Source organism: Phocoena sinus, chromosome 11 (genome assembly GCF_008692025.1).
Source record: "Phocoena sinus isolate mPhoSin1 chromosome 11, mPhoSin1.pri, whole genome shotgun sequence".
In the NCBI taxonomy this organism is placed as follows: domain Eukaryota; kingdom Metazoa; phylum Chordata; class Mammalia; order Artiodactyla; family Phocoenidae; genus Phocoena; species Phocoena sinus.
The window spans coordinates 41,730,371-41,758,086 of NC_045773.1; the positions used below are offsets into that span (position 1 = coordinate 41,730,371).

The window sequence follows — 27,716 nt, forward strand, 5'->3', positions numbered from 1 at the left end:
ATTAGCAACCGGAGGCTTCTAAACAAGCCGCCCTCCCTTCGCGTCCTCTGCGGTCCAACTTACCTTGGAGACGCCGGGCCTGACGAAGCTGCGCCTGCCCCCTCCGGCTTTTCCAGACCGCTGACTCCTGTCCGTCGCCATGGTGAGTAGCCGGCGGGGTAACGCCGGCCCGCGCCGAGGAGAGATGCAGAGCCGGGGCCCCGGGGTGATACCCTGGCCTGCAACGGGTCTGAGTCCGGCCCTGAGCCTCCCTGAGGAGGCGAGGCTGCGCCGGGTGCGAGAGGCTGTGTTAGCCTCGGCCGAAGCCCTTCCGGGATAATCCTAGGTGGAGCCCTCTCCTAGCTGCCGCGCTCCGCCGCGTCGCTTCATTCCTCGCTCCTGCCTGAGGTGCCCGGGGCAAGTCACTCTTCACAGGTGGCTGACGAAGAGAGCTGGAGGGAACCGGCTGCCAGCAGAAGGCTCAAAGCGGGATTCTCATTCGATTCTAAAAACTCCCAAGTTTATGCGCTCGCAGACACAGATACACACACACGCGCGCGCTTGCGCTCGCAGACACACACACACACACACACACACTTTGGCAGCATTATGTTAACGAGCCGAGGAGGAAGAATGTGATTGAATACAACTTCCTGATGTGAGAGTGACTGTAAGAGTTCCAGCCCCTATTTTATAGCTGTGAAAACTTGAGTGACATTTCTTGTGTTTTGACCTGTTCAAAAGAAGGCACGTTTTCCTGTATGCTAGAGCATATCCCATTAATCACGCCAGCGTATATAGAATGCCAACTTAAATAGCAACCGTTTTTAGAAGAAGGCACAGTACTGAAGTGTTGAGAAAAAAAGATAACTCCAGGGTTGGGGGCACCACTGGAATGGGCTACTAAAATACCTCAGCAACCAGAATTCCTATTTAGCCCACGCTATGTCCCAAGCACTCTCTTGCAGCTGAGGGTACAGCTGTGAACAAAACAGACCGTTCCCTACCCTGCTTGAGCTTGTCCCTCTCATTCTCTTGATTTCCCTAAAATATCAGAAACAAGTTGAAAAAATGATGGTGATGTCACAAGAAGGTTGACGTTTGCTCCCATTCTATCTTCTGTAATTCCTTTCTATCAATTTGCTTAACGACTGAGGTTTTGGAGTCAGGCTCAGTTTCTTCATTAGTAAATTGCAGATAATAAGTATACTTCGGTTGTTAAAATGATAAATGAGATGATGCATATAGAACAGATAGCCCAATACCTGTTAAAATATTAAGCATTCAGTATATAATAGGTTTTATTAGGTTGTGTTCATTTTTATCATTCCATTTTCATCCTTATACTTCTCATGGTAAAGCTGTATATGGACTTTGGAGTATGGTCAGGAATAGGGAACCATTTCTGGCACCTTCACCACTCTCCCCTCACTTTATGGCACAATTTCAGGACACTAGCTTGGCAGTGCTCTGGTAGGATTCTTGCTCTGTGTTTTAGCTATTTTTTTTTTAGTAGAATCTTTTTGCAACAAAATTCAAACAAATTCTAATTTCCCTATTTGGATACCTCCCACTATTTCTACATGTTTTACAGCTGATCATCATATCTTCTCTGATTTAACAGCTGACAACTGGTGTCAATGAGGTTAAGTGATTTGCTAACAGAAAGTTTCATAGCTAGGCTTACATTTGGTTTCTAATCCAGTGCTTTCTCTACTTACACCACACATCAACCCATTCTGTTTTCTCTCTAATGATGTGATTCGTGTACGTATAGTGTACATATGTGCATATGGGGAAGCAAATATGAGTGCTGTTTCCCGGGCTAATGCTATTTCTCCTACTGAACTCAGCTGCTTCTTTCTTTTTCTTTTTACATCTTTATTGGAGTATAATTGATTTATAATGGTGTGCTAGTTTCTGCTTTATAACAAAGTGAATCAGTTATACATATACATTTGTTCCCACGTCTCTTCCCGCTTGCATCTCCCTCCCTCCCACCCTCCCTATCCCACCCCCCATCCCACCCCTCTAGGTGGTCACAAAGCACCGAGGTGATCTCTCTGTGCTATGCGGCTGCTTCCCAATAGCTATCTATTTTACGTTTGGTAGTGTATATATGTCCATGCCACTCTCTCGCTTTGTCACAGCTTACCCTTCCCTCTCCCCATATCCTCAAGTCCATTCTCTAGTAGATCTGTGTCTTTATTCCCGTCTTACCCCTAGGTTCTCCATGACATTTTTTTTTCTTAAATTCCATATATATGTGTTAGCATACGGTATTTGTCTTTCTCTTTTGGACTTACTTCACTCTGTATGACAGACTGTAGGTCCATCCACCTCATTACAAATAGCTTAATTTTGTTTCTTTTTATGGCTGAGTAATATTCCATTGTATATATGTGCCACATCTTCTTTATCCATTCATCCGATGATGGGCACTTAGGTTGTTTCCATCTCCTGGCTGTTGTAAATAGAGCTGCAGTGAACATTTTGGTACATGACTCTTTTTGAATTATGGTTTTCTCAGGGTATATGCCCAGTAGTGGGATTGCTGGGTCATATGGTAGTTCTATTTGTAGTTTTTTAAGGAACCTCCATACTGTTCTCCATAGTGGCTGAACCAATTCACATTCCCACCAGCAGTGCAAGACTGTTTCCTTTTCTCCACACCCTCTCCAGCATTTATTGTTTCTAGATTTTTTGATGATGGCCATTCTGACTGGTGTGAGATGATATCTCATTGTAGTTTTGATTTGCATTTCTCTAATGATTAATGATGTTGAGCATTCTTTCATGTGTATATCTTCTTTGGAGAAATGTCTATTTAGGTCTTCTGCCCATTTTTGGATTGGGTTGTTGGTTTTTTTGTTATTGAGCTGCATGAGCTGCTTGTAAATTTTGGAGATTAATCCTTTGTCAGTTGCTTCATTTGCAAATATTTTCTCCCATTCTGAGGATTGTCTTTTTGTCTTGTTTATGGTATCCTTTGCTGTGCAAAAGCTTTGAAGTTTCATTAGGTCCCATTTGTTTATTTTTGTTTTTATTTCCATTTCTCTGGGAGGTGGGTCAAAAAGGATCTTGCTGTGATTTATGTCATAGAGTGTTCTGCCTATGTTTTCCTCTAAGAGTTTGATAGTTTCTGGCCTTACATTTAGGTCTTTAATCCATTTTGAGCTTATTTTTGTGTATGGTGTTAGGGAGCGATCTAATCTCATACTTTTACATGTACCTGTCCAGTTTTCCCAGCACCACTTATTGAAGAGGCTGTCCTTTCTCCACTGTACATTCCTGCCTCCTTTATCAAAGATAAGGTGACCATATGTGTGCGGGTTTATCTTTGGGCTTTCTATCCTGTTCCATTGATCTATATTTCTGTTTATGTGCCAGTACCATACTGTCTTGATTACTGTAGCTTTGTAGTATAGTCTGAAGTCGGGGAACCTGATTCCTCCAGCTCTATTTTTCAATCTCAAGATTGCTTTGGCTATTCGGGGTCTTTTGTGTTTCCATATAAGTTGTGAAATTTTTTGTTCTAGTTCTGTGAAAAATGCCAGTGGTAGTTTGATAGGGATTGCATTGAATCTGTAGATTGCTTTGGGTAGTAGAGTCATTTTCACAATGTTGATTCTTCCAATCCAAGAACATGGTATATCTCTCCGTCTATTTGTATTATCTTTAATTTCTTTCATCAGTGCCTTATAATTTTCTGCATACAGGTCTTTTGTCTCCTTAGGTAGGTTTATTCCTAGATATTTTATTCTTTTTGTTGCAATGGTAAATGGGATTGTTTTCTTGATTTCACTTTCAGATTTTTCATCATTAGTGTATAGGAGTGCCAGAGATTTCTGTATATTAATTTTGTATCCTGCTACTTTACCAAATTCATTGATTAGCTCTAGTAGTTCTCTGGTAGCATCTTTAGGATTCTCTATGTATAGTATCATGTCATCTGCAAACAGTGACAGCTTTACTTCTTCTTTTCCGATTTGGATTCCTTTTATTTCCTTTTCTTCTCTGATTGCTGTGGCTGAAACTTCCAAAACTATGTTGAATAAGAGTGGTGAGAGTGGGCAACCTTGTCTTGTTCCTGATCTTAGTGGAAATGCTTTCAGTTTTTCACCATTGAGGACAATGTTGGCTGTGGGTTTGTCATATATGGCCTGTATTATGTTGAGGAAAGTTCCCTCTATGCCTACTTTCTGCAGGGTTTTTATCATAAATGGGTGTTGAATTTTGTCAAAAGCTTTCTCTGCATCTATTGAGATGATCATATGGTTTTTCTCCTTCAATTTGTTAATATGGCATATCATGTTGATTGATTTGCGTATATTGAAGAATCCTTGCATTCCTGGAATAAACCCCACTTGATCATGGTGTATGATCCTTTTAATGTGCTGTTGGATTCTGTTTGCTAGTATTTTGTTGAGGATTTTTGCATCTATGTTCATCAGAGATATTGGCCTGTAGTTTTCTTTCTTTGTGACATCCTTGTCTGGTTTTGGTATCAGGGTGATGGTGGCCTCGTAGAATGAGTTTGCGAGTGTTCCTCCCTCTGCTATATTTTGGAAGAGTTTGAGAAGGATAGGTGTTCGCTCTTCTCTAAATGTTTGACAGAATTCGCCTGTGAAGCCATCTGGTCCTGGGCTTTGTTGGAAGATTTTTAATCACAGTTTCAATTTCAGTACTTGTGATTGGTCTGTTTGTACTTTCTATTTCTTCCTGATTCAGTCTTGGCAGGTTGTGCATTTCTAAGAATTTGTCCATTTCTTCCAGGTTGTCCATTTTATTGGCATAGAGTTGCTTGTAGTAATCTCTTATGATCTTTTGTATTTCTGCAGTGTCAGTTGTTACTTCTCCTTTTTCATTTCTAATTTTATTGATTTGAGTCTTCTCCCTTTTTTTCTTGATGAGTCTGGCTAATGGTTTATCAATTTTGTTTATCTTCTCAAAGAACCAGCTTTTAGTTCTATTGATCTTTGCTATCGTTTCCTTCATTTCTTTTTCATTTATTTCCGATCTGATCTTTATGATTTCTTTCCTTCTGCTAACGTTGGGGTTTTTTTGTTCTTCTTTCTCTAATTGCTTTAGGTGCAAGGTTAGGTTGTTTATTCGAGATGTTTTCTGTTTCTTAAGGTAGGATTGTATTGCTATAAACTTCCCTCTTAGAACTGCTTTTGCTGCATCCCATAGGTTTTGGGTCGTCGTGTCTCCATTGTCATTTGTTTCTAGGTACTTTTTGATTTCCTCTTTGATTTCTTCAGTGATCACTTCGTTATTTAGTAGTGTATTGTTTAGCCTCCATGTGTTTGTATTTTTTTTTTTTTTTTTTTTTTTTTTTTTTTTTTTTTGCGTTACACGGGCCTCTCACTGTTGTGGCCTCTCCCGTTGCGGAGGACAGGCTCCGGACGCGCAGGCTCAGCGGCCATGGCTCATGGGCCCAGCCGCTCCGCGGCATGTGGGATCTTCCCAGACCGGGGCACGAACCCGTGTCCCCTGCATCGGCAGGCGGACTCTCAACCACTGCGCCACCAGGGAAGCCCTGTGTTTGTATTTTTTACAGATCTTTTCCTATAATTGATATCTAGTCTCATAGTGTTGTGGTCGGAAAAGATACTTGATACAATTTCAATTTTCTTAAATTTACCAAGGCTTGATTTGTGACCCAAGATATGATCTATCCTGGAGAATGTTCTATGAGCACTTGAGAAAAATGTGTATTCTGTTGTTTTTGGATGGAATGTCCTATAAATATCAATTAAGTCCATCTTGTTTAATGTATCATTTAAAGCTTGTGTTTCCTTATTTATTTTCATTTTGGATGATCTGTCCATTGGTGAAAGTGGGGTGTTAAAGTCCCCTACTATGAATGTGTTACTGTCGATTTCCCCTTTTATGGCTGTTAGTATTTGCCTTATGTATTGAGGTGCTCCTATGTTGGGTGCATAAATACTTAGAATTGTTATATCTTCTTCTTGATCGATCCCTTGATCATTATATAGTTTCCTTCTTTGTCTCTTCTAATAGTCTTTATTTTAAAGTCTATTTTATCTGATATGAGAATTACTACTCCAGCTTTCTTTTGGTTTCCATTTGCATGGAATATCTTTTTCCATCCCCTTACTTTCAGTCTGTATGTGTCCCTAGGTTTGAAGTGGGTCTCTCGTAGACAGCATATATATGGGTCTTGTTTTTGTATCCATTCAGCCAGTCTGTGTCTTTTGGTGGGAGCATTTAATCCATTTACATTTAAGGTAATTATTGATATGTATGTTCCTAGTCCCATTTTCTTAATTGTTTTGGGTTTGTTATTGTAGGTCTTTTCCTTCTCTTGTGTTTCTTGCCTAGAGAAGTTCCTTTAACATTTGTTGTAAAGCTGGTTTGGTGGTGCTGAACTCTCTCAGCTTTTGCTTGTCTGTAAAGGTTTTAATTTCTCCATCAAATCTGAATGAGATCCTTCCTGGGTAGAGTAATGTTGGTTGTAGGTTTTTCTCCTTCATCACTTTAAATATGTCCTGCCAGTCCCTTCTGGCTTGCAGAGTTTCTGCTGAAAGATCAGCTGTTAACCTTACGGGGATTCCCTTGTGTGTTATTTATTGTCTTTCCCTTGCTGCTTTTAATATGTTTTCTTTGTATTTAATTTTTGACAGTTTCATTAATATGTGTCTTGGCGTGTTTCTCCTTGGATTTATCCTGTATGGGACTCTCTGTGTCTCCTGGACTTGATTAACTATTTCCTTTCCCATATTAGGGAAGTTTCAACTATAATCTCTTCAAATATTTTCTCAGTCCCTGTTTTTTTCTCTTCTTCTTCTGGAACCCCTATAATTCGAATGTTGGTGCGTTTAATGTTGTCCCAGAGGTCTCTGAGACCTTTTCATTCTTTTTTCTTTATTCTGCTCTGCATTAGTTATTTCCACTATTTTATCTTCCAGGTCACTTATCCGTTCTTCTGCCTCAGTTATTCTGCTATTGATCCCATCTAGAGTATTTTTAATTGCATTCATTATGTTTTTCATCATTGCTTGTTTCATCTTTAGTTCTTCTAGGTCCTTGTTAAATGTCTCTTGCATTTTGTCTATTCTATTTCCAAGATTTTGGATCATCTTTACTATCATTATTCTGAATTCTTTTTCAGGTAGACTGCCTATTTCCTGTTCATTTGTTAGGTCTGGTGGGTTTTTATCTTGCTCCTTCATCTGCTGTGTGTGTTTCTGTCTACTCATTTTGCTTATCTTACTGTGTTTGGGGTCTCCTTTTTGCAGGCTGCAGGTTCGTAGTTCCCGTTGTTTTCGGTGTCTGTCCCCAGTGGCCAAGGTTGGTTCAGTGGGTTGTGTAGGCTTCCTGGTGGAGGGGACTAGAGCCTGTGTTCTGGTGGATGAGGCTGGATCTTGTCTTTCTGGTGGGCAGGTCCACGTCTGGTGGTGTGTTTGGGGATGTCTGTGGACTTATTATGATTTTAGGCAGCCTCTCTGCTAATGGGTGGGGTTGTGTTCCTGTCTTGCTAGTCGTTTGGCATAGGGTGTCCAGCACTGTAGCTTGCTGGTTGTTGAGTGAAGCTGGGTGCTGGTGTTGAGATGGAGATCTCTGGGAGATTTTTCGCCATTTGATATTATGTGGAGCTGGGAGGTCTCTTGTGGAGCAGTGTCCTGAAGTTGGCTCTCCCACCCCAGAGGCACAGCCCTGACTCCTGGCTGCAGCACCAAGAGCCTTTCATCCACACGGCTCAGAATAAAAGGGAGAAAAAGTAGAAAGAAGGAAAGAAAGAATGAAAGGAAGGAAGGAAGAAAAGAAAGAAAGAAAAAGGAAAGAGGATAAAATAAAATAAAGTTATTAAAAAATAATTATTAAGAAAAAAATATTTTAAGAAAAAAAATGGACGGTTAGAACCCTAGGACAAATGAAAGCAAAGCTATGCAGACAGAATCTCACATAGAAGCATACACACAAAAATAGGAAAAGGAAAAGATAATAAATCTTGCTCTCAAAGTCCACCTCCTCAATTTGGGATGATTCCTTGTCTATTCAGGTATTCCACAGATGCAGCGTACATCGAGTTGATTGTGGAGATTTAATCCTCTGCTCCTGTGGCTGCTGGGAGAGATTTCCCTTTCTCTTCTTTGTTCGCACAGCTCCCAGGGCTCAGTTTTGGATTTGGCCCCGCCTCTGCGTGTAGGTCGCCAGAGGGCGTCTGCTCTTCGCTCAGACAGGACAGGGTTAAGGGAGCCGCTGATTCGGGCGCTCTGGCTCACTCAGGCCGGGGGGAGGGAGGGGCACGATGCGGGGTGAGCCTGCGGCGGCAGAGGCCGGCGTGACGTTGTACCAGCCTGAGGCGCGCCGTGCGTTCTCCCAGGGAAGTTGTCCCTGGATCCCGGAACCCTGGCAGTGGTGGGCTGCACAGGCTCCCCAGAAGGGAGGTGTGGAGAGTGACCTGTGCTCACACACAGGCTTCTTGGTGGTGGCAGCAGCAGCCTTAGCGTCTCATGCCCGTCTCTGGGGTCCGCGCTGTTAGACGCGGCTCGCGCCCGTCTCTGGAGCTCCTTTAAGCAGTGCCCTTAATCCCCTCGCCTCGCGCACCAGGAAACAGAGGGAAGAAAAAGTCTCTTGCCTCTTTGGCAGGTCCAGACTTTTCCCCGGACTCCCTCCCGGCTAGCCGTGGTGCACTAACAACCCCCTGCAGGCTGTGTTCACGCTGCCAACCCCAGTCCTCTCCCGGCGCTCCGACCGAAGCCCGAGCCTCAGCTCCCAGCCCTGCCTACCCTGGCAGGGGAGCAGACAAGCCTCTCGGGCTGGTGAGTGCCGGTCGGCACCTGTGTGGGAATCTCTCCGCTTTGCCCTCCGCCTACCTGTTGCTGTGCTCTCCTTCGCAGCTCCGAAGCTTTCCCCCTCCGCCACCCGCAGTCTCCGCCCACGAAGGGGCTTCCTGGTGTGTGGAAACCTTTCCTCCTTCACAGCTCCCTCCCACTGGTGCAGGTCCTGTACATATTCTTTTGTCTCGGTTTATTCTTTTTTCTTTTGCCCTACCCAGGTACCTGGGGAGTTTCTTGCCTTTTGGGAGGTCTGAGATCTAATGCCAGCGTTCAGTAGGTGTTCTGTAGGAGCTGTTCCACGTGTAGATGTATTTCTGGTGTATCTGTGGGGAGGAAGGTGATCTCCGCGTCTTACTCTTCCGCCATCTTCCCGATTCCCCCTCAGCTGCTTATTCCTGCTCCCTTTCTTAACTCCATCCATTTTAGAGTGACTTTTCTGTCTTTTGTCTTAAAGTTCATCCTCAGTTTTTGTAATTTTTTCTTCTTGGTCTTGGGACAGTCAAGACTTTTCTTGACTGAAGAGAAAATAATTAACAGATTTGAATTGGCCACTTACTCTGCACAAGGCACTGTATGAGGAGCTGTGTGGTATAAGAAATGATTCAGGCCCTCAGGAGCTTACAGTCTACTTGAAGGAGCAACATCTGGAAAAAAAGACTGCTAATAGTACAAGGTAGTAATTAGTCTGTGGTGTTGCCAAATGAGTAGCAGAGTTGATATGTGCTAATTTTTGGAGGAAGGCATAACTAGAGTTACTGAGGGCATATTGGGAGGCTTCACAGAGTAGGTAAAACAGGTTTGGTCTTGAAGGATGGGTAGGAATTTGGTGATTTCCTGGAGCATGGTCGCACTGGCTGGTGAGAGCCAATCGTGTGCATTTCTTCTCATCTCTGCATTCAGTGACATTACCTTGGTAGCTTGAAATCAGCCTTGCTGGGAGTTTTTATACCACAGAAATCAGCAAGGGCCACAAATCAGTTTCATACCCCCCCACCCAAAAGCCTGTTGTTAAGCATTTACCAGCACACCACTGGGTTGGTTCAGATTCTTGAATAAGAATGGGGAGGTACTTTTAGTCAAAGATTGGGGTAATGAGAGTGAAAGTATAAGCAGGAAATGTTAAATCATGCTTCTGATGAGCAGACTAGTCTGACTGAAGTAGAGTGTCCTTATGGTAGAATTCTGGGAAACGGGGTTAGAGAAAGAGTTTGGGGAGTATGGAGGCCTTATGAACTTAAGACTATAAACAAGGAAGAATAATTGAAAATTTGTTTATGGGATTGTTTTTAGCAAGATGTGACATTGTTTTGAGTTATTTCCAATTGTAGGATATTCTTGCCCATACTTATGCGACTATAAGAGATAACATCTTTTCTAATGTAGGTATTCAGTTCTTTTTTCAAATGCCTGTTGGAGATCTGTCTTGTTGTGAGTCACAACTCAGGTGCATATGCAACTATAACATGTTTGTTTTCTTTTATTTATTTAAACTCTGACATTTTCCAAAAAGGATTTGAAACAGCCAAGTTGAGTGGGGGCTGTGGAGTTAGACTGCCTGGTTCAGATCCCTGCTCTCCCACTTACCTATTTCAGTAGCATAGAAAATCTTTCTTCTCTGTATCTCACTTTTCTATCTGTAAAGTAGGGTTTTTTTTAAAAAACATAATTAATTTATTATTTATTTATTTTGGCTGCTCTGGGTCTTAGTTGTGGCGTGCAGGATATAGTTCCCCGACCATGAATCAAACCCAGGCCCCCTGCATTGGGAGCATGGGGTCCTACCCACTGGACCACCAGGGAAGTCCCTGTAAAGCAGGTTTATACTACCTTTATCATAGGGTTGTACTGAGGATTAAATGAGGTAATGCCTGGCACATTGTAACCCCTCAATGACTTTTAGCTGTTATCATCATTACTATTATTATTTCTAATGTTCGACATTAGTTCAGGGAGTTGGCTAATAATCATTATAAACCAAAACGTAAGAAACGTCTTTCCATTTACTTTGTCTAGCTCTAAGGCAAGATCTTAGTTACCATTTTAATAAATAAGGTAAAGTCATGAAATTTAAGGTAAGTACATATCTCATATGTGTTGGTTTACAGTGGTCAAAATACCTCAACTAGTTGTTCTGAAACATTAGTCTACTAGATAAATGACCATTAGAGAACATCGTAATGCCTTGGGTAATTCTTAAATTATTGAACTTTAACATCTTGAATTGTAGAAATATTAAGAACAATGTGAGGGAGAAGAAGACTTGTTAGAGCCATTCATCATGTGGTTGGGGGTACATGTCTGTAGGCCAGCCTGTTATATTTGAGAGTCAGATGCATATAGATAACAGTTGACATCTTGAGATAGATCATGTCATCAAGGAGAGGATATAGAATGACAAGAGTAAGGGTCCCCAGGCAGGGCCCTGGGAAGTACAGCTACTTAAGAGGCAAGCCCAAGAGGAGCCTACAGATGAGATCAAGAAGGGAGGTGGGGTTAGCAGCCAAAGAATGGAGCAGGTCAGTGGACAGAAAAGCATCGGCCACGGTAGTTGGATTTGTTACTAAGAAGTTGCTGGTGAGCTTCGCAAAGGCAGTTTGAACAGCATATAGAATGGAGACAGCAAGAGTAGAAGGGAAGTAGAGAAATGCAGCAGTAGCTGGAGGGAATTTCTGGTTTTGTATTTTTTTAGCATGAGTGAGATTTATGTTCACAGTCTTCTCTATGGTCCGAGGGGAAGAAGAAACGTATAGAGAGTTGAGACGGGGAGTAATTGGTTAAATAAAGTCCCCCAGGAGCTTGAAAGAGAACGCATTAAGGCCATGATGGCCTTCAGAAGGAGGAACTCTTTCAGTTCACTTGTCAGGCACATGTCTGTTGTGTGCCACGCACTATGAGTCGTCCCGGGGATACTCAGGGAACCAGAGGGACAAGGTCATGGCCCTTGTAGACTTCTGTTCTCAGGGAATGGAAACTGCTGAGAGAAGGTAAGGATGTATGTAGATGCAGCAAAGCCATGGTGCGGGGCTTGGGGGGTGAAGGAGGTCATGCCCAGTGACCTTGGTGCTGGCCTCCACAATGCAGCCCAGCACTGTGCTGAGAATGAGAGTTAGACCTTTGTCTCCCATGGACAGGTTATTCTTACAATAAAGATAATCCTGACTTATGCAGTCCCCTGCATTAGAGGTTCACTTTTATAATTTCCTTCTTTAATTTTCAGTATAGTTATAAAATGAAAAAGCTTTATTAATTTCTAGCTTATAGTTGTCAAGCTCTCATCCGGTTTAAAATCAAGACCAATTAGTGGCTATTTCAAAACCAAATATATTTTTTAAAGCTGTGTGAGATGGGATAAGGTTAAGTTTCTGTAATAGAGATTAAAAAAAGAAAGAAAGAAAAAAACCCAGTACCTTAAAGAATACAGAAGTTTGGGCTTCCCTGGTGGCACAGTGGTTAAGAATCTGCCTGCCAACGCGAGGGACACGGGTTCGAGCCCTGGTCTGGGAAGATCCCACATGCCGCAGAGCAACTAAGCCCACGAGCCGCAACTACTGAGCCCGCATGCCTAGAGCCCGTGCTTCGCAACAAGAGAAGCCACCGCAATGAGAAGCCTGCGCACCGCAACAAAGAGTAGCCCCCGCTCGCTGCAGCTAGAGAAAGCCTGAGCGCAGCAACAAAGACCTAACGCAGCCAAAAATAAATAAATTTATAAAAAAAAGAACTAATATTGTAACAAATTCAATAAAGATTAAAAAAAAAAGAATACAGAAGTTTATTTATCTCATGCTTAACAGCCCTCTCACTGCTCATCATAGTTAGGTATGAGGTCAGTGCTGCTCCACAAAGTCGTTCCAGGGATACCAGCCCCTTTCAGCTTGCTGTTCCCCCAGCCCCCAGGGCACTGTGCTGTCCGCATGGTTCAGCGGAGTCACCACCCCCAGGTTTCAGAGAAATAGGGTGTGGCAAAGGTGTGCCCCATGTCTTAAGTCCCAGGCTTTAGAAGTAGCTCTTATTCTTCTCACATCCATTGCTGAGAAGTAGTCATGTGGCCACACCTGACTTCACGGAGGGCTGGGGAGTGTTTTCTAGTTGGGCAGCCATGTGTCTGGGAAGATGGGAAGAACAGAATTTAGTGGACATCTGCCAGTCTCCACCACAGGATAACCTGTATGTTTTCATTGTTGGTTCCTTTATTATATCTTCAAGACTAACAATTAAATTCTTTTTTTCAGGCAGAGTTGGGTCTGAATGAGCACCATCAAAATGAAGTTATTAATTACATGCGTTTTGCTCGTTCAAAAAGAGGCTTGAGACTCAAAACTGTAGATTCCTGCTTCCAAGACCTCAAGGAGAGCAGGTATCAGAGAATTCTAAGGAAACCCAGTGGGAAGGAACATGGATCCCTTCTGGTGGCCAGTATGGGGGTGCTGTAGCAGAGAGGCCTTACAAACCATTGCCAGGATATCATGATCAATTATTCATTGAGAGCAGCTACACTAAGCCTTATGGATATGTGATACTCAAGAAATCAGATTGTGGTGGGAGCAGTCTGTTACTAAACATGCATATAATGATAATTGAGGGGTTGCAAAGTTTCAGAAGGGCAGTCAGGAAACTGTGAAGTGCTTGTGGGTTAATGAATGGCTTGCTGTATTAAAGATTCCAGAACCTTAATTACTTGAGTTATTAATTAAAAAATTAGAGCCATAAGACATGGCAGTTAGCAAGAAAACACCTATGTAGTTTATATTGAAGAATTAGAAGAAGAGAAAACAGCAGGAAACCATGAAAAGCTTGCTGACTAGTACCAAAATTATTAGTTGATTTGTAGCAAGAGATGATAATTAGTTTAGTTGGACCAATAGTGGAAGATAATAAAAGTCCATAGAAAATTTAGTAATAGAGGATAATAGGGAAGCCAACCAAAAGGACTGAATAATAAAGAGACATCAGATTACTTGGGGATCAGATTTTGGCACACTTAAATGTCAAGACATAAATGAAAAAGGTCTCCAAGTGATCTGTAGCTGTGATAAAGTCATTAACTTCACTCAATAGCAGAGACCCTCAGCTGTAGACTGTTACCTGTTCGATCCATTATTCTAATCTGATAATCTGGCTTCCTAACCCACAGCAGAGGTAAGCAGCAATCTGATTGGTGAGTCTATGAGACAGCCAGAGAAGGTACCCATTATTTACTTTATGCATTGGAGTACCTTAACTGCTGTTCGTAATAATGAACTTGGGTTGCTCAAAAAAAAAAAAAAAAAACATTTTTAAGCAGATTTGCTTTGTTCTATTAAAGAATATAGAAAGATTGTTAATATATTTAATAAGGACTTACATCAAAAATAAAGTTTTGGTTTTTTTAGAGTGGTTAAATTCTGCTGGGTAAATGAAACATTAAAGAATGGTAAATCAAATAAAGTTTGGTGTAACTCCCTTCGTTATGTCCTTTTGGAATGATGGAGAAGATGACTTGAGGTCGGGGCTGTAGCTCTTCATCTGCTGAGCATCTGAGGGATAAAACAGTTTGAGGCTGGAGGCAGGGAGTGGAGGAGACTGTGTTACTATAAAACTGTCATTGATCGTAGGAGGCATGCGTGGAAGCTTTCTCAAGGATTCAGCTGTTGGGCATGTTCCTGAGATTGTTGGAAATGATTGTGGAGTTGGGACCATGGGCAAGTCACCGCCACCTTCTGAGCCTGTGTTCCATCTGTGAAGTGAGGGAATTGAAGAAAATGGCTCAAGAGTTCCCTTCCAACACAAACGTTCTCTGTGGAAGAGTCGATCTTTAATCCTTTTGATGATGATGTTTGTTTTAATGGAGCTTTAATTAAATTAGGATTTTTTTCTTTTGGGTCTCAAGAATGCTAAGAGAAGCAATATATAATTACCATTGATTTTCTTATAGGCATTTACTAACATGTGAATGGTCATTCAGTCATCGAAATGCTAGACAAATGATATAAAGAAAGGAGAAATTACACCTCTCAGGTGACTTATGAAATAATTAAATGTGATAAAACTAATTTTAGGGGAGATTAAAGATTTTCACTGAAAAGCTAAAGAAAAAAGTAGATAGTTCGGGGAATGTTTCTGAGCACATACTTGTATTAAAGGATGTGCACATTTGAAGAGCGAACCAGTTTAATCATTTAAATAGACATCAAAAATTAATTGAGCTTAAATTATTTTCAAACTGTTTTATTAATAAAGAAGATAATTTCCAGAGGGACTTTCGCTAAACTCTTTAAACCCTTAGATCAGGGGTCCCCAAGCCCTGGGCCATGGACTGGTACCAGTCCATGTCCTGTTAGGAACCGGGCCGGACAGCAGGAGGTGAGCGGCGGGCAGGCAGGCAGGCGAGCAAGTGAAGCTTCCTCTGTATTTACAGCCGCTCCCCTTCGCTCGCATTACTGCCTGAGCTCCGCCTCCTGTCAGATCAGCAGCGGCATTAGATTCTCATAGGAGCGCAAACCCTACTGTGAACTGTGCACGCGAGGGATCTAGGTTGTGCTTATGAGAATTTAATGCCTGATGATCTGAGGTGGAGCTGAGGCAGTGATGCTAGCGCTGGGGAGCAGCTGCAAATACAGATTATCATTAGCAGAGAGATTTGACTGCACAGGGACCATAATAAATCAATTGCTTGCAGACTCATATCAAAACCCTATCAGAGGGCTTCCCTGGTGGCGCAGTCGTTGAGAGTCCGCCTGCCGATGCAGGGGACGCGGGTTCGTGCCCCGGTCCGGGAAGATCCCACATGCCACGGAGCAGCTGGGCTCGTGAGCCGTGGCCGCTGCGCCTGCGCGTCCGGAGCCTGTGCTCCGCGGCGGGAGAGGCTGCGGCAGTGAGAGGCCCGCATACCGCAAAAAAAAAAAAAAAAAAAACCCTATCAGTGAGTGGCAAGGGCAAACAAGCTCAGGGCTCCCACTGATTCCGCATTATGGTGAGTTGTATATTTATTTCATTATACATTGCAATGTAATAATAATAGAAATAAAGGGCACAATAAATGTAATGAGCTTGAATCATCCTGAAACCATCCCCCCATCCCCACCCCCATGTCCATGGAACAGTTGTCTTCCACAAAAGGTTGAGGGCTGCTGCCTCAGGTGACATGATGTGGGTTTCTTACTTTTGTTTTACTTTGTAAATAGTTGTTGTTGTTTATCCAGAGGTTTTGGATTGTGGTTGTTTTTCAGGCTGGTGGAGGAGACCTTCACCATAGATGAAGTCTCTGAAGTCCTGAATGGGTTACAGGCCGTGGTCCACAGCGAGGTGGAGTCTGAGCTCATCAACACGGCCTACACCAATGTGCTACTTCTGCGGCAGCTTTTCTCACAGGCTGAGAAGTGGTACCTCAAGCTACAGACAGACATCTCTGAACTTGAAAACAGGTACTAAAATTTGTATCCACAGTTATGACAATAGAGGCCCAAGCATGAACTTAAAAGTTAATGAGGGCTTCCCTGGTGGCACAGTGGTTGAGAGTCCGCCTGCCGACGCAGGGTACGTGGGTTCATGCCCCGGTCTGGGAAGATCCCACATGCCGCGGAGCGGCTGGGCCCGTGAGCCATGGCTGCTGAGCCTGCGCGTCCAGAGCCTGTGCTCTGCAACAGGAGAGGCCACAACGGTGAGAGGCCCGCGTACCGCAAAAAAAAAAAAAAAAAAAAAAAAAAAAAAAAAAAGTTAGTGAATATCTTTGCTGCTTTGCTTGGGCCTGGTGTGTGAGAAAATTTGGGTAAGGTAACAGCAGAGCATCCAGTTACTAAGTGATCTCTTAGGTGCTGCTCAGCATCCTCTTCAAAATGCCCTGTTTCCACTATTCCTAGGTGTTATAAAGGCCTCTGAGATTTATGAGATTGCTCTTAAGGCTATAAGTAATTATTCCATATGGTATCTCTGGTTAGCCTGATCAGTATTATAACAAGTCTTCAGAGATAGGTCAACTAAGAAAAAAAGATTATGAAACAGTTGAAAAGTTAATTCAAATACCATCAAATCACACATAGTAGTATTGGAAGTTTATTTCTAAATAATTGCATTAAAATTATATACTGATCTTTAAAATAGGGAAAGTAAAAAAAGTTTCATTATCTGAACTATATCAAAAAGCTCATTAATTTTTAAAAAATATGGTAAAATCAATGAAATTGAAACTCAGTCTAAGAAAAGTCATGCCAGAGATCTGGAAAGACTGATACCGAGCCCAGGGGCCGTTTGCTAAGCACAGGTGCAGCGCGGCTTGCGGACAGTGCTGTGGCCTCGGGTAGGGAAGGAAACCATTTAGCTTCACCAACTGCCAGTAGATAACTGGTGAGAAAACTTTGAGAAACTGACCTATTAAGAAGCTTAGGAGAGTAGTTACTGCCATTCACTCTGTAAGCTTTTGTATAGTCAGCCCCCAGGTACCTTTGCAAATAAAAGGAAATGTTCAGGTGGATCCCCCAAACCATCTGTCTTCCTTGAGAATTTACCATACTCTTTTCCAGTAGATGTGAACTAATTTTATTTTTCCGAGGCTACTCTATTAAAACTCAGTTTTCCTTGAACCTCTACTAGCTAACAATGTATATTATAGAGCAATTTCCCTTTAGCACCTCAAAAATACAGTGTTGACTACAAATTTCAGACATAGTTTTATTAACATTGTAATTTAGTTCTAGCGATTATATTGTACACTCCGTAGGTACAAAATAGTAGGTGCTATGGAGATTCAAATTTGAGTGCATGGAACTTAGGTTCTCGACCATTAGTAACTAAATATTTTTGATGTGGTGAAGTTTTGTTCATCTTGCTCTATTGTTTCTGGCGTGTAATAGATTGGTACCAGTGCTTTTATTCTTCTTCTTTTTTTTCTTTCTAAATTTTATTTATTTAGTTATTTGGCTGTGCCAGGTCTTAGTTGTGGCACGCGGGATCTTTGTTGTGGTGTGCGGGATCTTTTTTTAGTTGCAGCGTGCAGGCTCTAGTTCCCTGACCGGGGATCGAATCTGGGCCCCCCGCATTGGGAACACAGAGTCTTAACTGCTGGACCACCAGGGAAGTCCTGCTTTTATTCTTCTTGTGTGTATGATACAAATCTATTCTAAACAAATATTTTTTCCTATTTGTTTTTGTCTTCAAGAGAATTATTGGAACAAGTTGCAGAATTTGAAAAGGCAGAATTTACATCTTCAAATAAAAAGGTAATTTTTGGTCCTTATAAGTCCATACCTTAATAGCCAGTGTTTAAAATCCTCAAGTTGCTCAGAGCATTCAGAGATTAAAGTGAGAACGCTCAAGGAAAAGCATTCAACTCAGGAGCAGAATTCCAAGCTTGCCTCTCAGATCTTTAGGAGAAAAAAAGATAAGTTTTGGAAGTAACTGTGAAAAACTTGTTTTTGTCTACTACCTCACACACGCATGCGCACGCACACAACATCCCTGCAGTCCACCCGCCTCCCTGCCATGCAAGCTCTTCACTCGGATGATGTGGAGCACAGGCGTTGGGGTCATGCATCCTGGCACTGTCACTCCTCAGCTGTGCGACCTTGAGCAGGTTACCTGAGATGGCTGAGCCTCGTTCCCCGCATCTGTCAAGTGGAGACAGTACTAGTAGTTACCTGCTTGTCTCTTTAATCATTCTCATTACCTGTAGTGACCACTTAGCATTCCACTGTGTAGATGCACCATAAATCCTCTGTGGTGTTACATGGTAAAACACTGCCAAGATCAATCCATGAACATACACGTACAAAACAATCTTCTAATTATTCCTTTGGAACATATTTCTAGCTAAGAAATTTCTAGGTCAGAGGGCATGAATTGTTTTGTTTTAATACATATTGCTAAACTGCCAGAATGTTTGTGTCAAGTTACTCATCCGTAATGTAGTTTACCTAAATCCTCATCATTATTACAATTTTTCTGGGGTTCATGCAGAAATCTCCGTTTAGCTCCCACAGTTTAAAATCCCAGTCTCTAGATACTAGGATCTTTATCGGCTTTGGCTTTGAGTACCTTCCCTCCCTCCTTTCTCTTCCATCTGTTTTTTGTTTTTTTTTTTAAAGATACAAGGAGGATGGGTTTTGTTTTTATCTCTAATTTGCATTGGGCACTGTGGGCCAGGCACTATCCTAAGCACTAGGACGTAGCAGAGATCCAAACCAATGAAAATCTAGCTGATATCTCAGTGAATATGTTTACACAGTGTCTTCCACTTAGAAAGTACAAGAGTTCAGTGATTACACGTGTTTTATTCAGTGGTGATTTCAGTTTGGTTTCTTTGTTTTGTTTCAGCCCGTCATAGATAACATAAAGCCAAAACTTGCTCCACTTAACGAAGGTGGAACAGCAGAACTCCTAAACAAGGTAATGTTGCCATCATTTTAAGAAATGGCAAACTCTCTAAGGATGTATGCTCACTGCCTGCCCAGCTCTAGGGTAGAGAGACTGGGTGGAAGGTGTTGATTCAGGCTTTGGTCCACTGAGGGTAATTAGCCCATCGCAGTAGTTGTACTGAATGGTACCTGGTGGGCCAGAAGAGGACACACTTAACTCCCAGAGAGTCTGAAGCAGCTCTTGATTGCATCTTTTCATAATGAAGTGAAGAGCATAGAATTTTGGAAAGTGTTTATTGATGGACATTTGAAGTTTATGAGCTGTGATAACAGTGAAGAGATTTTTTAATTAAGAGGTTTATAAAGATTAATTACTGATATACAACTATTTTTCGTGACTCTTGTGTTCTCAACATTATGCTAGATATTGTTACATAAAAAGAAAAGTAATACCTGGCCTTTTGCCCTTAAAAACCTTGTAGTCTCGTTGGGAAGGGATAACTAATATTCTAGGAACAGAGACAGCAGAATGCTAACCTGTGTGCCACAGTTGCCACTAACCTGGTGCCAAAGGTGCCACAGGGTGGCAGAGAAGACACATTTCCATGTGGGTAAGAGTAGTTGAGGACAGGCTCTTGGGTAAGGTGGTGCCTGAGCTGGGCTGAAAGGTGTAGCAGATTGAATTGTCAGAGGGAAGAGAAATGGTATGGCCAGCAGAGGAACAGAGTGGGCAGCAGTCAGAGGCAGAGACGAGGCTGGCATGCCTTGGAGCAGAGTGCAGGCTCTCCAGCTGGGCGATGCTGCATGTGCTGGGGTATAGTAAGAAGTGAGACTGCACTGACAGGTGATGCTTGTGACGGAGCTGCTGATGAGCAAGGCCCTTGGACCTCAGCTCAGTTGGAACCACTTAGGGGCTGGGCACAGGGTATGGAATGATGAAGACTGTGTCTTGAGGATAAGCAGCAAGTGGTGCACAGTGTAGGCTGAGAACAAACCCAAGGGTTGCAGGATCAGCTAGGTGAGAGATGGCAGGGGAGAGGGACTTGGCTGCAAAAAGCCTGAGAGACTGTGAAAGAAGAAACTAGAAGTCTTAGAGCCAGAGATGACTCACACGTGTTGAGGCTGGTGGGCTGGGTAAAACTGGAATACTACCAGTAACCAGGGCATGCAGACTTTTGAGCTTTTATGTGATTTAATATAAAAATTAAATTTTTAAGTGAAACAAAGGATTAAAAATACTTTGGCTAACATAATAAAACTTGAATTTACTCACAAAGGAAATTTTAAGACTTCAAGAAGAGAATGAGAAATTAAAGTCAAGGCTGAAGACCCTTGAAACACAGGTAACCGAGAAATACTTTAACAAAATTATTGAAAGAGTTACTTACAGACTAAGTACTGAATGTATTTTGTTTAATCTTGATTATAGGCAACAAATACATTGGATGAGAAGTCAAAACTAGAAAGAGCACTGCAAGATTTACAGCTTGATCAAGGAACCCAGAAGGTGAAATCAGTTTTAGCATTTTCACATTTTCTAGATGATCAAGTTATAAACTTATATTAAGTCTTAGCTACTATCAGTATTATGCCCCACAGCCAGCCAGTCCCTGAGAGGGAGGCCACCACGGTAGTTCTGCATCGAGACAAACTTGTCCAGGAAAGGCCAGGTGAGCGCCTGTTGAGGGCAGTGGGGGCAGATACACAGCTCATGTACTTCACATATCCCAGAGCCCATTGGCATATGAGATATGCTTAAATTTATTTTTTTAAAATTCTTCTCCCTTTCACTTTGCCCTTTCAATTACAACGGGAAGAAAGGAAGAGTTTTTAGTTATTATTATACAGAACTTATTATTACTTAAGTTTCCCTTCGGTGAGTGTGACAAAACAGAATGAATTTACTTGTCATGCATCTTCTAATCCGCCTATATCTAGCTGTGCTTCTGTAATATAGTGAAATCCAGTGAAGTTCTCCAAGCTTGTCTGAATGGAATGACTGAGTATCACTCTGCCCTGGAAGTCATCGTGTGCTCAGTTCTGCCTCCTTTGGCCTTTCCGTTGAGATTAGATGCTGTAATAGGATCCTGTCAGCAGGACCATTGGAGTGAATTTTCATTGCAGCAGTGGCTTTTCTAGTGGTTGTAGTGCCATTGTAAATGTCTACTAAACAATCTCCAAACTTACTTCATTAGACTTTGGTTATACTTTTTCTATGGAAAATTTCAAACATATACAAGAGTAGAGAGAATAGTGTAATGCACCCCAGGTACTCATCACTCTGCTTTACCAGTCAGTCATCAAGACATGGCCAGTCTGGTTTCATACTTACCTCTACTTTCTTCTCCCTTTCCCCATGTTTTTTGGGTTTTTTTAATTAATTAATTTTTTGGCTGCGTTGGGTCTTCATTGCTGTGCACAGGCTTTCTCTAGTTGCAGCAAGCATGGGCTTCTCATTGTGGTGGCTTCTCGTTGCGGAGCATGGGCTCTAGGCGCGCAGGCTTCAGTAGCTGTGGCACGCAGGCTCAGTAGTTGTGGCTCACGGGCTCAGTAGTCATGTCTCATGGGCTCAGTAGTTGTGGCTTGCGGGCTCCAGAGCGCAGGCTCAGTAGTTGTGGTGCACGAGCTTAGTTGCTCCGCGGCATGTGGGATCTTCCCGGACCAGGGCTGGAACCTGTGTCCCCTGCATTGGCAGGCGGATTCTTAACCACTGTGCCACTGGGGAAGTTCCCCCCCATGTTTTTTTGAAGCCAGTCTCAGACATTACATTATTTTATCTGTAGGTTTTTTGTTTTGTTTTGTTTTTTGCGGTATGTGGGCCTCTCACTGTTGTGGCCCCTCCCGTTGCGGAGCACAGGCTCCAGATGCACAGGCTCAGCAGCCATGGCTCACGGGCCTAGCCGCTCCGCGGCATGTGGGATCTTCCCAGACCAGGGCATGAACCCGTGTCCCCTGCATTGGCAGGCGGACTCTCAACTACTGCGCCACCAGGGAAGCCCAGTCTGTAGGTATTTTTTAAATAAAAGGATGCGTCTTTTTTTTTTTTTTTTGGATGCGTCTTATATGGCTAAAACAAAAAGGAAATATATATGATTTTCAATCATTATATACCAAGGACCATAAATTTCAATCATTATATACCAAGGACCATAAAACAGCTAAATACTCCAGAACGGCTTTAGTTTCTCAAAAGTAAACCAGTTACCAACATTTTCGGATGATGAATTTGTTTTAAAAGCCATTGAAGGTTTTGCTCCAATTTTGCTTTTAAGATTTGGCAAAAGCAAAATGCGTACAGGCCTTCACTAGATGCAGTGAAATAAAATCTTTTTAAAAACCAGATTTCAAAACTAAGTAAGGAATTCTTCTTTTGTTGATAGTAGTGCTTCGTCTTCATAGTTAGCAATTATAGACCATTTTCCTGTCATTAATATAACTTTTGTCTTTATAAATTTTATCTAGTTAAAAACATGATCCAGGTAGAAGATCCAGCTGCTTATATTACACTGACGAAGTATACAAATATGTGCATATCAAATTAATGTAAAAAACTTAAAATCTTGTAAATTTAGCAAGCCATATAATCAGTAAGCATTAATTAGGCTCTCATAATATTGTAAAACATGTCTGTTACATTTTTTGTATAAATTGTATTAATTTTATTATTTTTCCATCTGTATCATTAAAAATTCTTCACCAGGATTTTTTTACCTTAACTTTTCAAAAATGAAGCCTATTTGCCACCCCAACTCGGGGAAACACAATCTTGTCAAATTTAGGATCCCACCTCTCTTGTTCCTCTTTTGGAATTCCAGCAGTTCATAAATCATATTTTACATACGTGGAAATCAGTGACCACTGAGTGTCTGCTGTGCTCAGGACACAGTGCACTGGGTGCTGAGGGTGAACTGGGTGTGCTGGTGACCCTGACTGGGCTGCAGTGGCAGAGAAGGCTGGCGGGGAATGCTGACATGCACACACAAGACACATCATCATCTGTTTCCGTCACCTGTGATGCTGAATCTAAAGCAGTTGCTATTTAGGATGTCAGCATGAAATCATGTGAGTATATGTATCTTTCATAGGATTTTATAAAGACCCAAGACTTGAGTGATTTGGAAAACACAGTTGCTGCTTTAAAGAGTGAGTTTCAGAAGACACTTAATGACCAGACAGAAAACCAGAAGTCCCTGGAGGAGAATCTAGCGACAGCCAAGCATGACCTGCTCAGGGTGCAGGAGCAGCTGAGCATGGCTGAAAAGGTCAGATTTGTCTGTTTATATCCGATTAAGTGATGAATGCAGTGTAACTAAGGGAAACGTTGGACAACTACATATTCACTTCATTTTTTGTCAAGGTATTAGGCAATTTGTGTTCTAAAGATTTATCATTTGGGGACACTGAGATTCTTCCATCTTTGGCACTAAAATATCTGTGATAATAAAAACCTACACTCCTTCTGTTCTATGGTAAATACTCCACTGAGGGTGGCGTACAGCCGGCACCCTGAGCACCCATTTTGCTCTTCCTGATCAGCCCTCTTACAGTCTGGCAGAGGGATGAGCGGCTTTTTTCTCAAGGGTTCTGTACCTTTTTCTTAATTTATATGAGATATGTGGAGAACTGGTTTTTTCGCTTTAGGGGTTAGACTCTTAAGAATATGGGAGCTAAAATGTAATTAAATTTGAAATCCTCCTCTTCAAATACTGGCAGTATTTTGGGATTTGGAAAAAAGAGCATGCTTATTTTACCTGAAAATGAATTTACTTTTTCAAATAGATTTCCCATGTCTGTGGCATAGTATGTTTGAGTTATTTTCTAATATTGTACTTGGGAAATGTTACTATTTTATTAGCTTCGCATTTGAAAGAATGTATTTTTAAAGTTTGAATAGTCTTAATTTTATATAAGTATATATTTTTTAAAATTAGAAAATAGGGCTTCCCTGGTGGCGCAGTGGTTGAGAGTCCGCCTGCTGATGCAGGAGACATGGGTTCGTGCCCCAGTCCAGGAAGATCCCACATGCCGCGGAGTGGCTGGGCCCGTGAGCCATGGCCGCTGAGCCTGCGCATCCGGAGCCTTTGCTCTGCAACGGGAGAGGCCACAACAGTGAGAGGCCCGCGTACTGCAAAAATAAATAAATAGTAAAAATTAGAAAATAAAATAAGCACAATATTAGTAAAATTAGGGCAAAATACATATTTTCATCAGATATGTTATTTCTTTCCTTAACTATTTCTTATTAATGGGCGGACATTTTTCACTATGCAGGAATTAGAGAAAAAATTCCAACAAACAGCAGCTTATCGAAACATGAAAGAGATTCTCACCAAGAAGAATGACCAAATCAAAGACCTGAGGAAAAGACTGGCGAAGTAAGACATACCGATCCTGTCTCTCAGATTGTCTCCCTGCTGGGTTGATGTCTGTCCTTCATTAAGTCTAACCTTGTGTCTGGAGAGGTCAGGCCGGTGGGGAGTTGCTCTGTCATTCAGTCCAGAAGGCTGTGTCTGAGGAAGGCAGAGGGGTTTTGGCCAGCCCTCATCTGTAACACCCACCAGCGTTTCTTTTCAGGTTCAGCCGAACCTTTAGCCTCACACAGGGCTACACTAGGCTACTCTGGCCGTGGATTCTCTTAGCAGGATATTGGACAGAAACCACAGCAAGCACATAGGGCAGCACTGGGCATTTCTCTTCAGTGGTGTCCTTGCTGCAGCCCACAACCTGATCATACTGTGCTCTCACATGACAATTTAGGTGCTAGAAAATGAGTCCATGCGTGGGTGCCAGAGCCAGCGTGGCTTAGAAGTTCCATGCCCTATATAGGACCAGTGTCTTTGGTTCAGCCACGTGGTGCCCAGGCAGGGACATGTCCGGGAGGGAGGGACTCAACTGTAGGGAAGCCGAAGCCGTGGTTTCCGCCATGGATGTATACTTGTTCACAGTTCTCCTGGTCCAGATGGAGTCTTCTAATCAGGGTCATTTCTGTCATCAGTGGCTCTGCCTGGAAATTCAGCTGACATTTTACCTTTAGCAGGGTTCCAGGGTACCAGAGCTAGAAAGTGAATCCCAGATCATATTTTTCCTTAGAGAAGAGGGTCTGTTAACCCTGTACTCACAAAGCCATATCAGCTGTTTGTGTCCATCAGGCCATCGATTAGATAATTACCATAATTACCGCCGAATCCCTAATCTACTAAGCTATCACAGATCTAGATGCCACATGTAGAAACTTGGAACCTGAAGGTATCTCAGCAGTTATCTGGTCCATTCTCCACCTGTGGCAGGAATCCCGAGTCACCCTCATCATGCCTTGAATGTATCTGACTTCTACCGTAGCAGTGATTTTAAGTGAAAAATGCAACATTACTGGTTTAGTCACTGGAGGTGTTTCAAGTAAACTTATTTGGTAACAACAACAACGGCAAAAAGTATCATGACATTATGCTGGTAATTGAATATATATCTCTTTCCAGATATGAACCTGAAGATTAAAAACTGAAGAAGATTTCATCTGGAAGCGGCCACTACATGAAAGTACAAGCTGTTTCTCACCTCAGGCATGTATTTGAAGCAGTTTGTTGTTTTCTAATATTTAGACTTTGCTTCTGATATTTAGAACTAGAGTTCCTATTTCAGTTACCTAATTGAGGAGAAAACCTACTGACTGATTCTGGCCTGTCATCCCAAACTCCTCTCTGCTGAGTGCTCCAGAATCTTAGTTCAAATGCAGTGAGAATTCTTTATAGTAAAGAAGAGGCTTATCCTTTTGCATTAGTGTAAAGAGCACGCCTTCTCAATAAATGTTAAAGCTAGCATTGTCTGTACTTGTGCATTCCCCAGGAAAAATACAGAATTATTAAAGATAGCTTTACAAATAAACCTTATTTTTTAACATGAAATCTAATTTGTTTTCTATATGTGATCCTCAAAAAAATATGAATTTATTGAAAATGTGAATACCATCTATTATAGGCATCAATTTTACCAATTATAATGAAAATTAACAGTGAACATGAGGTTTCAGTTAACTCCTTTGGTCTCTCTAGCTAAATGCTGAGGAGGGTCAGACATTTTTTGCAGCATAACTTATGAGTCTGTATTACTAATGGAGAAGGCAGAGCCATCCTGTACTTATACAGTTGAGAAAGTATCTGGATTCAGAATAAATGTAACCTTTATACTTCAGTTTCCAGAATATTCTTTTAAGTTATGTTAAATGAGAACACTTTTTTTTTAATATATAAATTTATTTATTTATGGCTGCATTGGGTTTTTGTTGCGGTGAGTGGGCTTCTCATTGCGGTGGCTTCTCTTGTTGTGGAGCACGGGCTCTAGGCACGCGGGCTTCAGTAGTTGTGGCTCACGGGCTCTAGAGCACAGGCTCATTAGTTGTGGCGCATGGGCTTAGTTGCTTCATGGCATGTGGGATCTTCCCGGACCAGGGATCGAACCTGTGTTCAATCCTGCAGCGGTTAAGAATCCTCCTGCATTGGCAGGAGGATTCTTAACCACTGCGCCACCAGGGAAGACCCAAGAACAATTTTTAAAAGACCTCTATCTAACATAAAATCAGTTACCAGACCTCAGATTCAACTTTTGATTATAGTTTATTTATTTATGTGCATCTACAGTAACTGAATTTTCAAGAGGTTTTGATTACATTTCCATTAGTCCTGCTTTTTCTTGTATGATTTTGGGTAAATCATTAGAAGTTAGGTATCATATCTGCACTTGTGTAATGCAACAAACAATATACTCTAAGGATAAACAAAATAAAGTCCATAAAGCAATAATGCCTCAGAAGGAAAGTACTTACTTTTATTACATTATTTAGAAAGTAATTATTCCCACTTCCAAAAGCAGAGTGTCACACCCTAAATGAATGCCATCTGCTAAGAAAGGTCATCCCACTTCCACAAATGAAGATTTTATTTACCAAGAAGAGTTTACTGATCCAAGGATAAGGCTTCTTGATATCTTTATTCCAGCTCTTAATACTAGCCTTGAATTTGTTGTTTTTCTTGTAGGTTTTATATTAAAGTACTGAAGGAACAAATGATGAAGGGTAAGATAATTTCCCCCCAAAAGGACACAGAAGGCAGTCTTAAAAAGGTGAATGAATGAGAGAAGGGAGGGGAAAAGATCCACTAACAAGCCAGCACTTACTGCATAGTTGTTTCTCACCCATCCCTCACTATTCAGGTCACTCATTGGGTTCTGTGTCCTTTTAGAGCTTTCACTGAGGGTTCCAGTCTCACCCCATATTTCTTTAGGCAAAAATTGATTCTCTCTCTGAAAACTATTCCATTTTTTTTAGACCAGAATATTCTGTGTAATTCAGAAACAGACCTCTTTAAATGGCTTGTGTATCTTTCAAAAACCATTTATTTTCTCTCTACATGTTTCTTAGTTTGATGTCCATAGGGAAGGAAGTTATGTTGAGAAACCTATGTTGCTAGGTAGAATTTCAACTTGGTTTTCTTTTTTTTTCGGTAGCAACTTTTAAATATTCTATATATGCAGTTCAGTAATTCAAAAGTATTTATGAAACCTTAAAACCTAACTAGGCCCTGCATTAAGATAAACAAACATGATATTC

General features: G+C 41.8%; 1 protein-coding gene across 1 annotated transcript; it reads left to right on the plus strand.

The window, feature by feature from the left end:
• Positions 1-26,016, plus strand: LZTFL1 (leucine zipper transcription factor like 1). The gene is made up of 10 exons (XM_032647318.1): positions 1-142; positions 13,019-13,143; positions 15,995-16,189; positions 17,920-17,980; positions 19,074-19,145; positions 20,392-20,457; positions 20,544-20,621; positions 23,200-23,376; positions 24,386-24,489; positions 25,591-26,016. Exons 1-10 carry the CDS (start codon positions 140-142, stop codon positions 25,607-25,609), a joined length of 900 nt encoding a protein of 299 aa, XP_032503209.1. The 5' UTR covers positions 1-139; the 3' UTR covers positions 25,610-26,016.
• Positions 26,017-27,716: the final 1,700 nt, after the last annotated feature.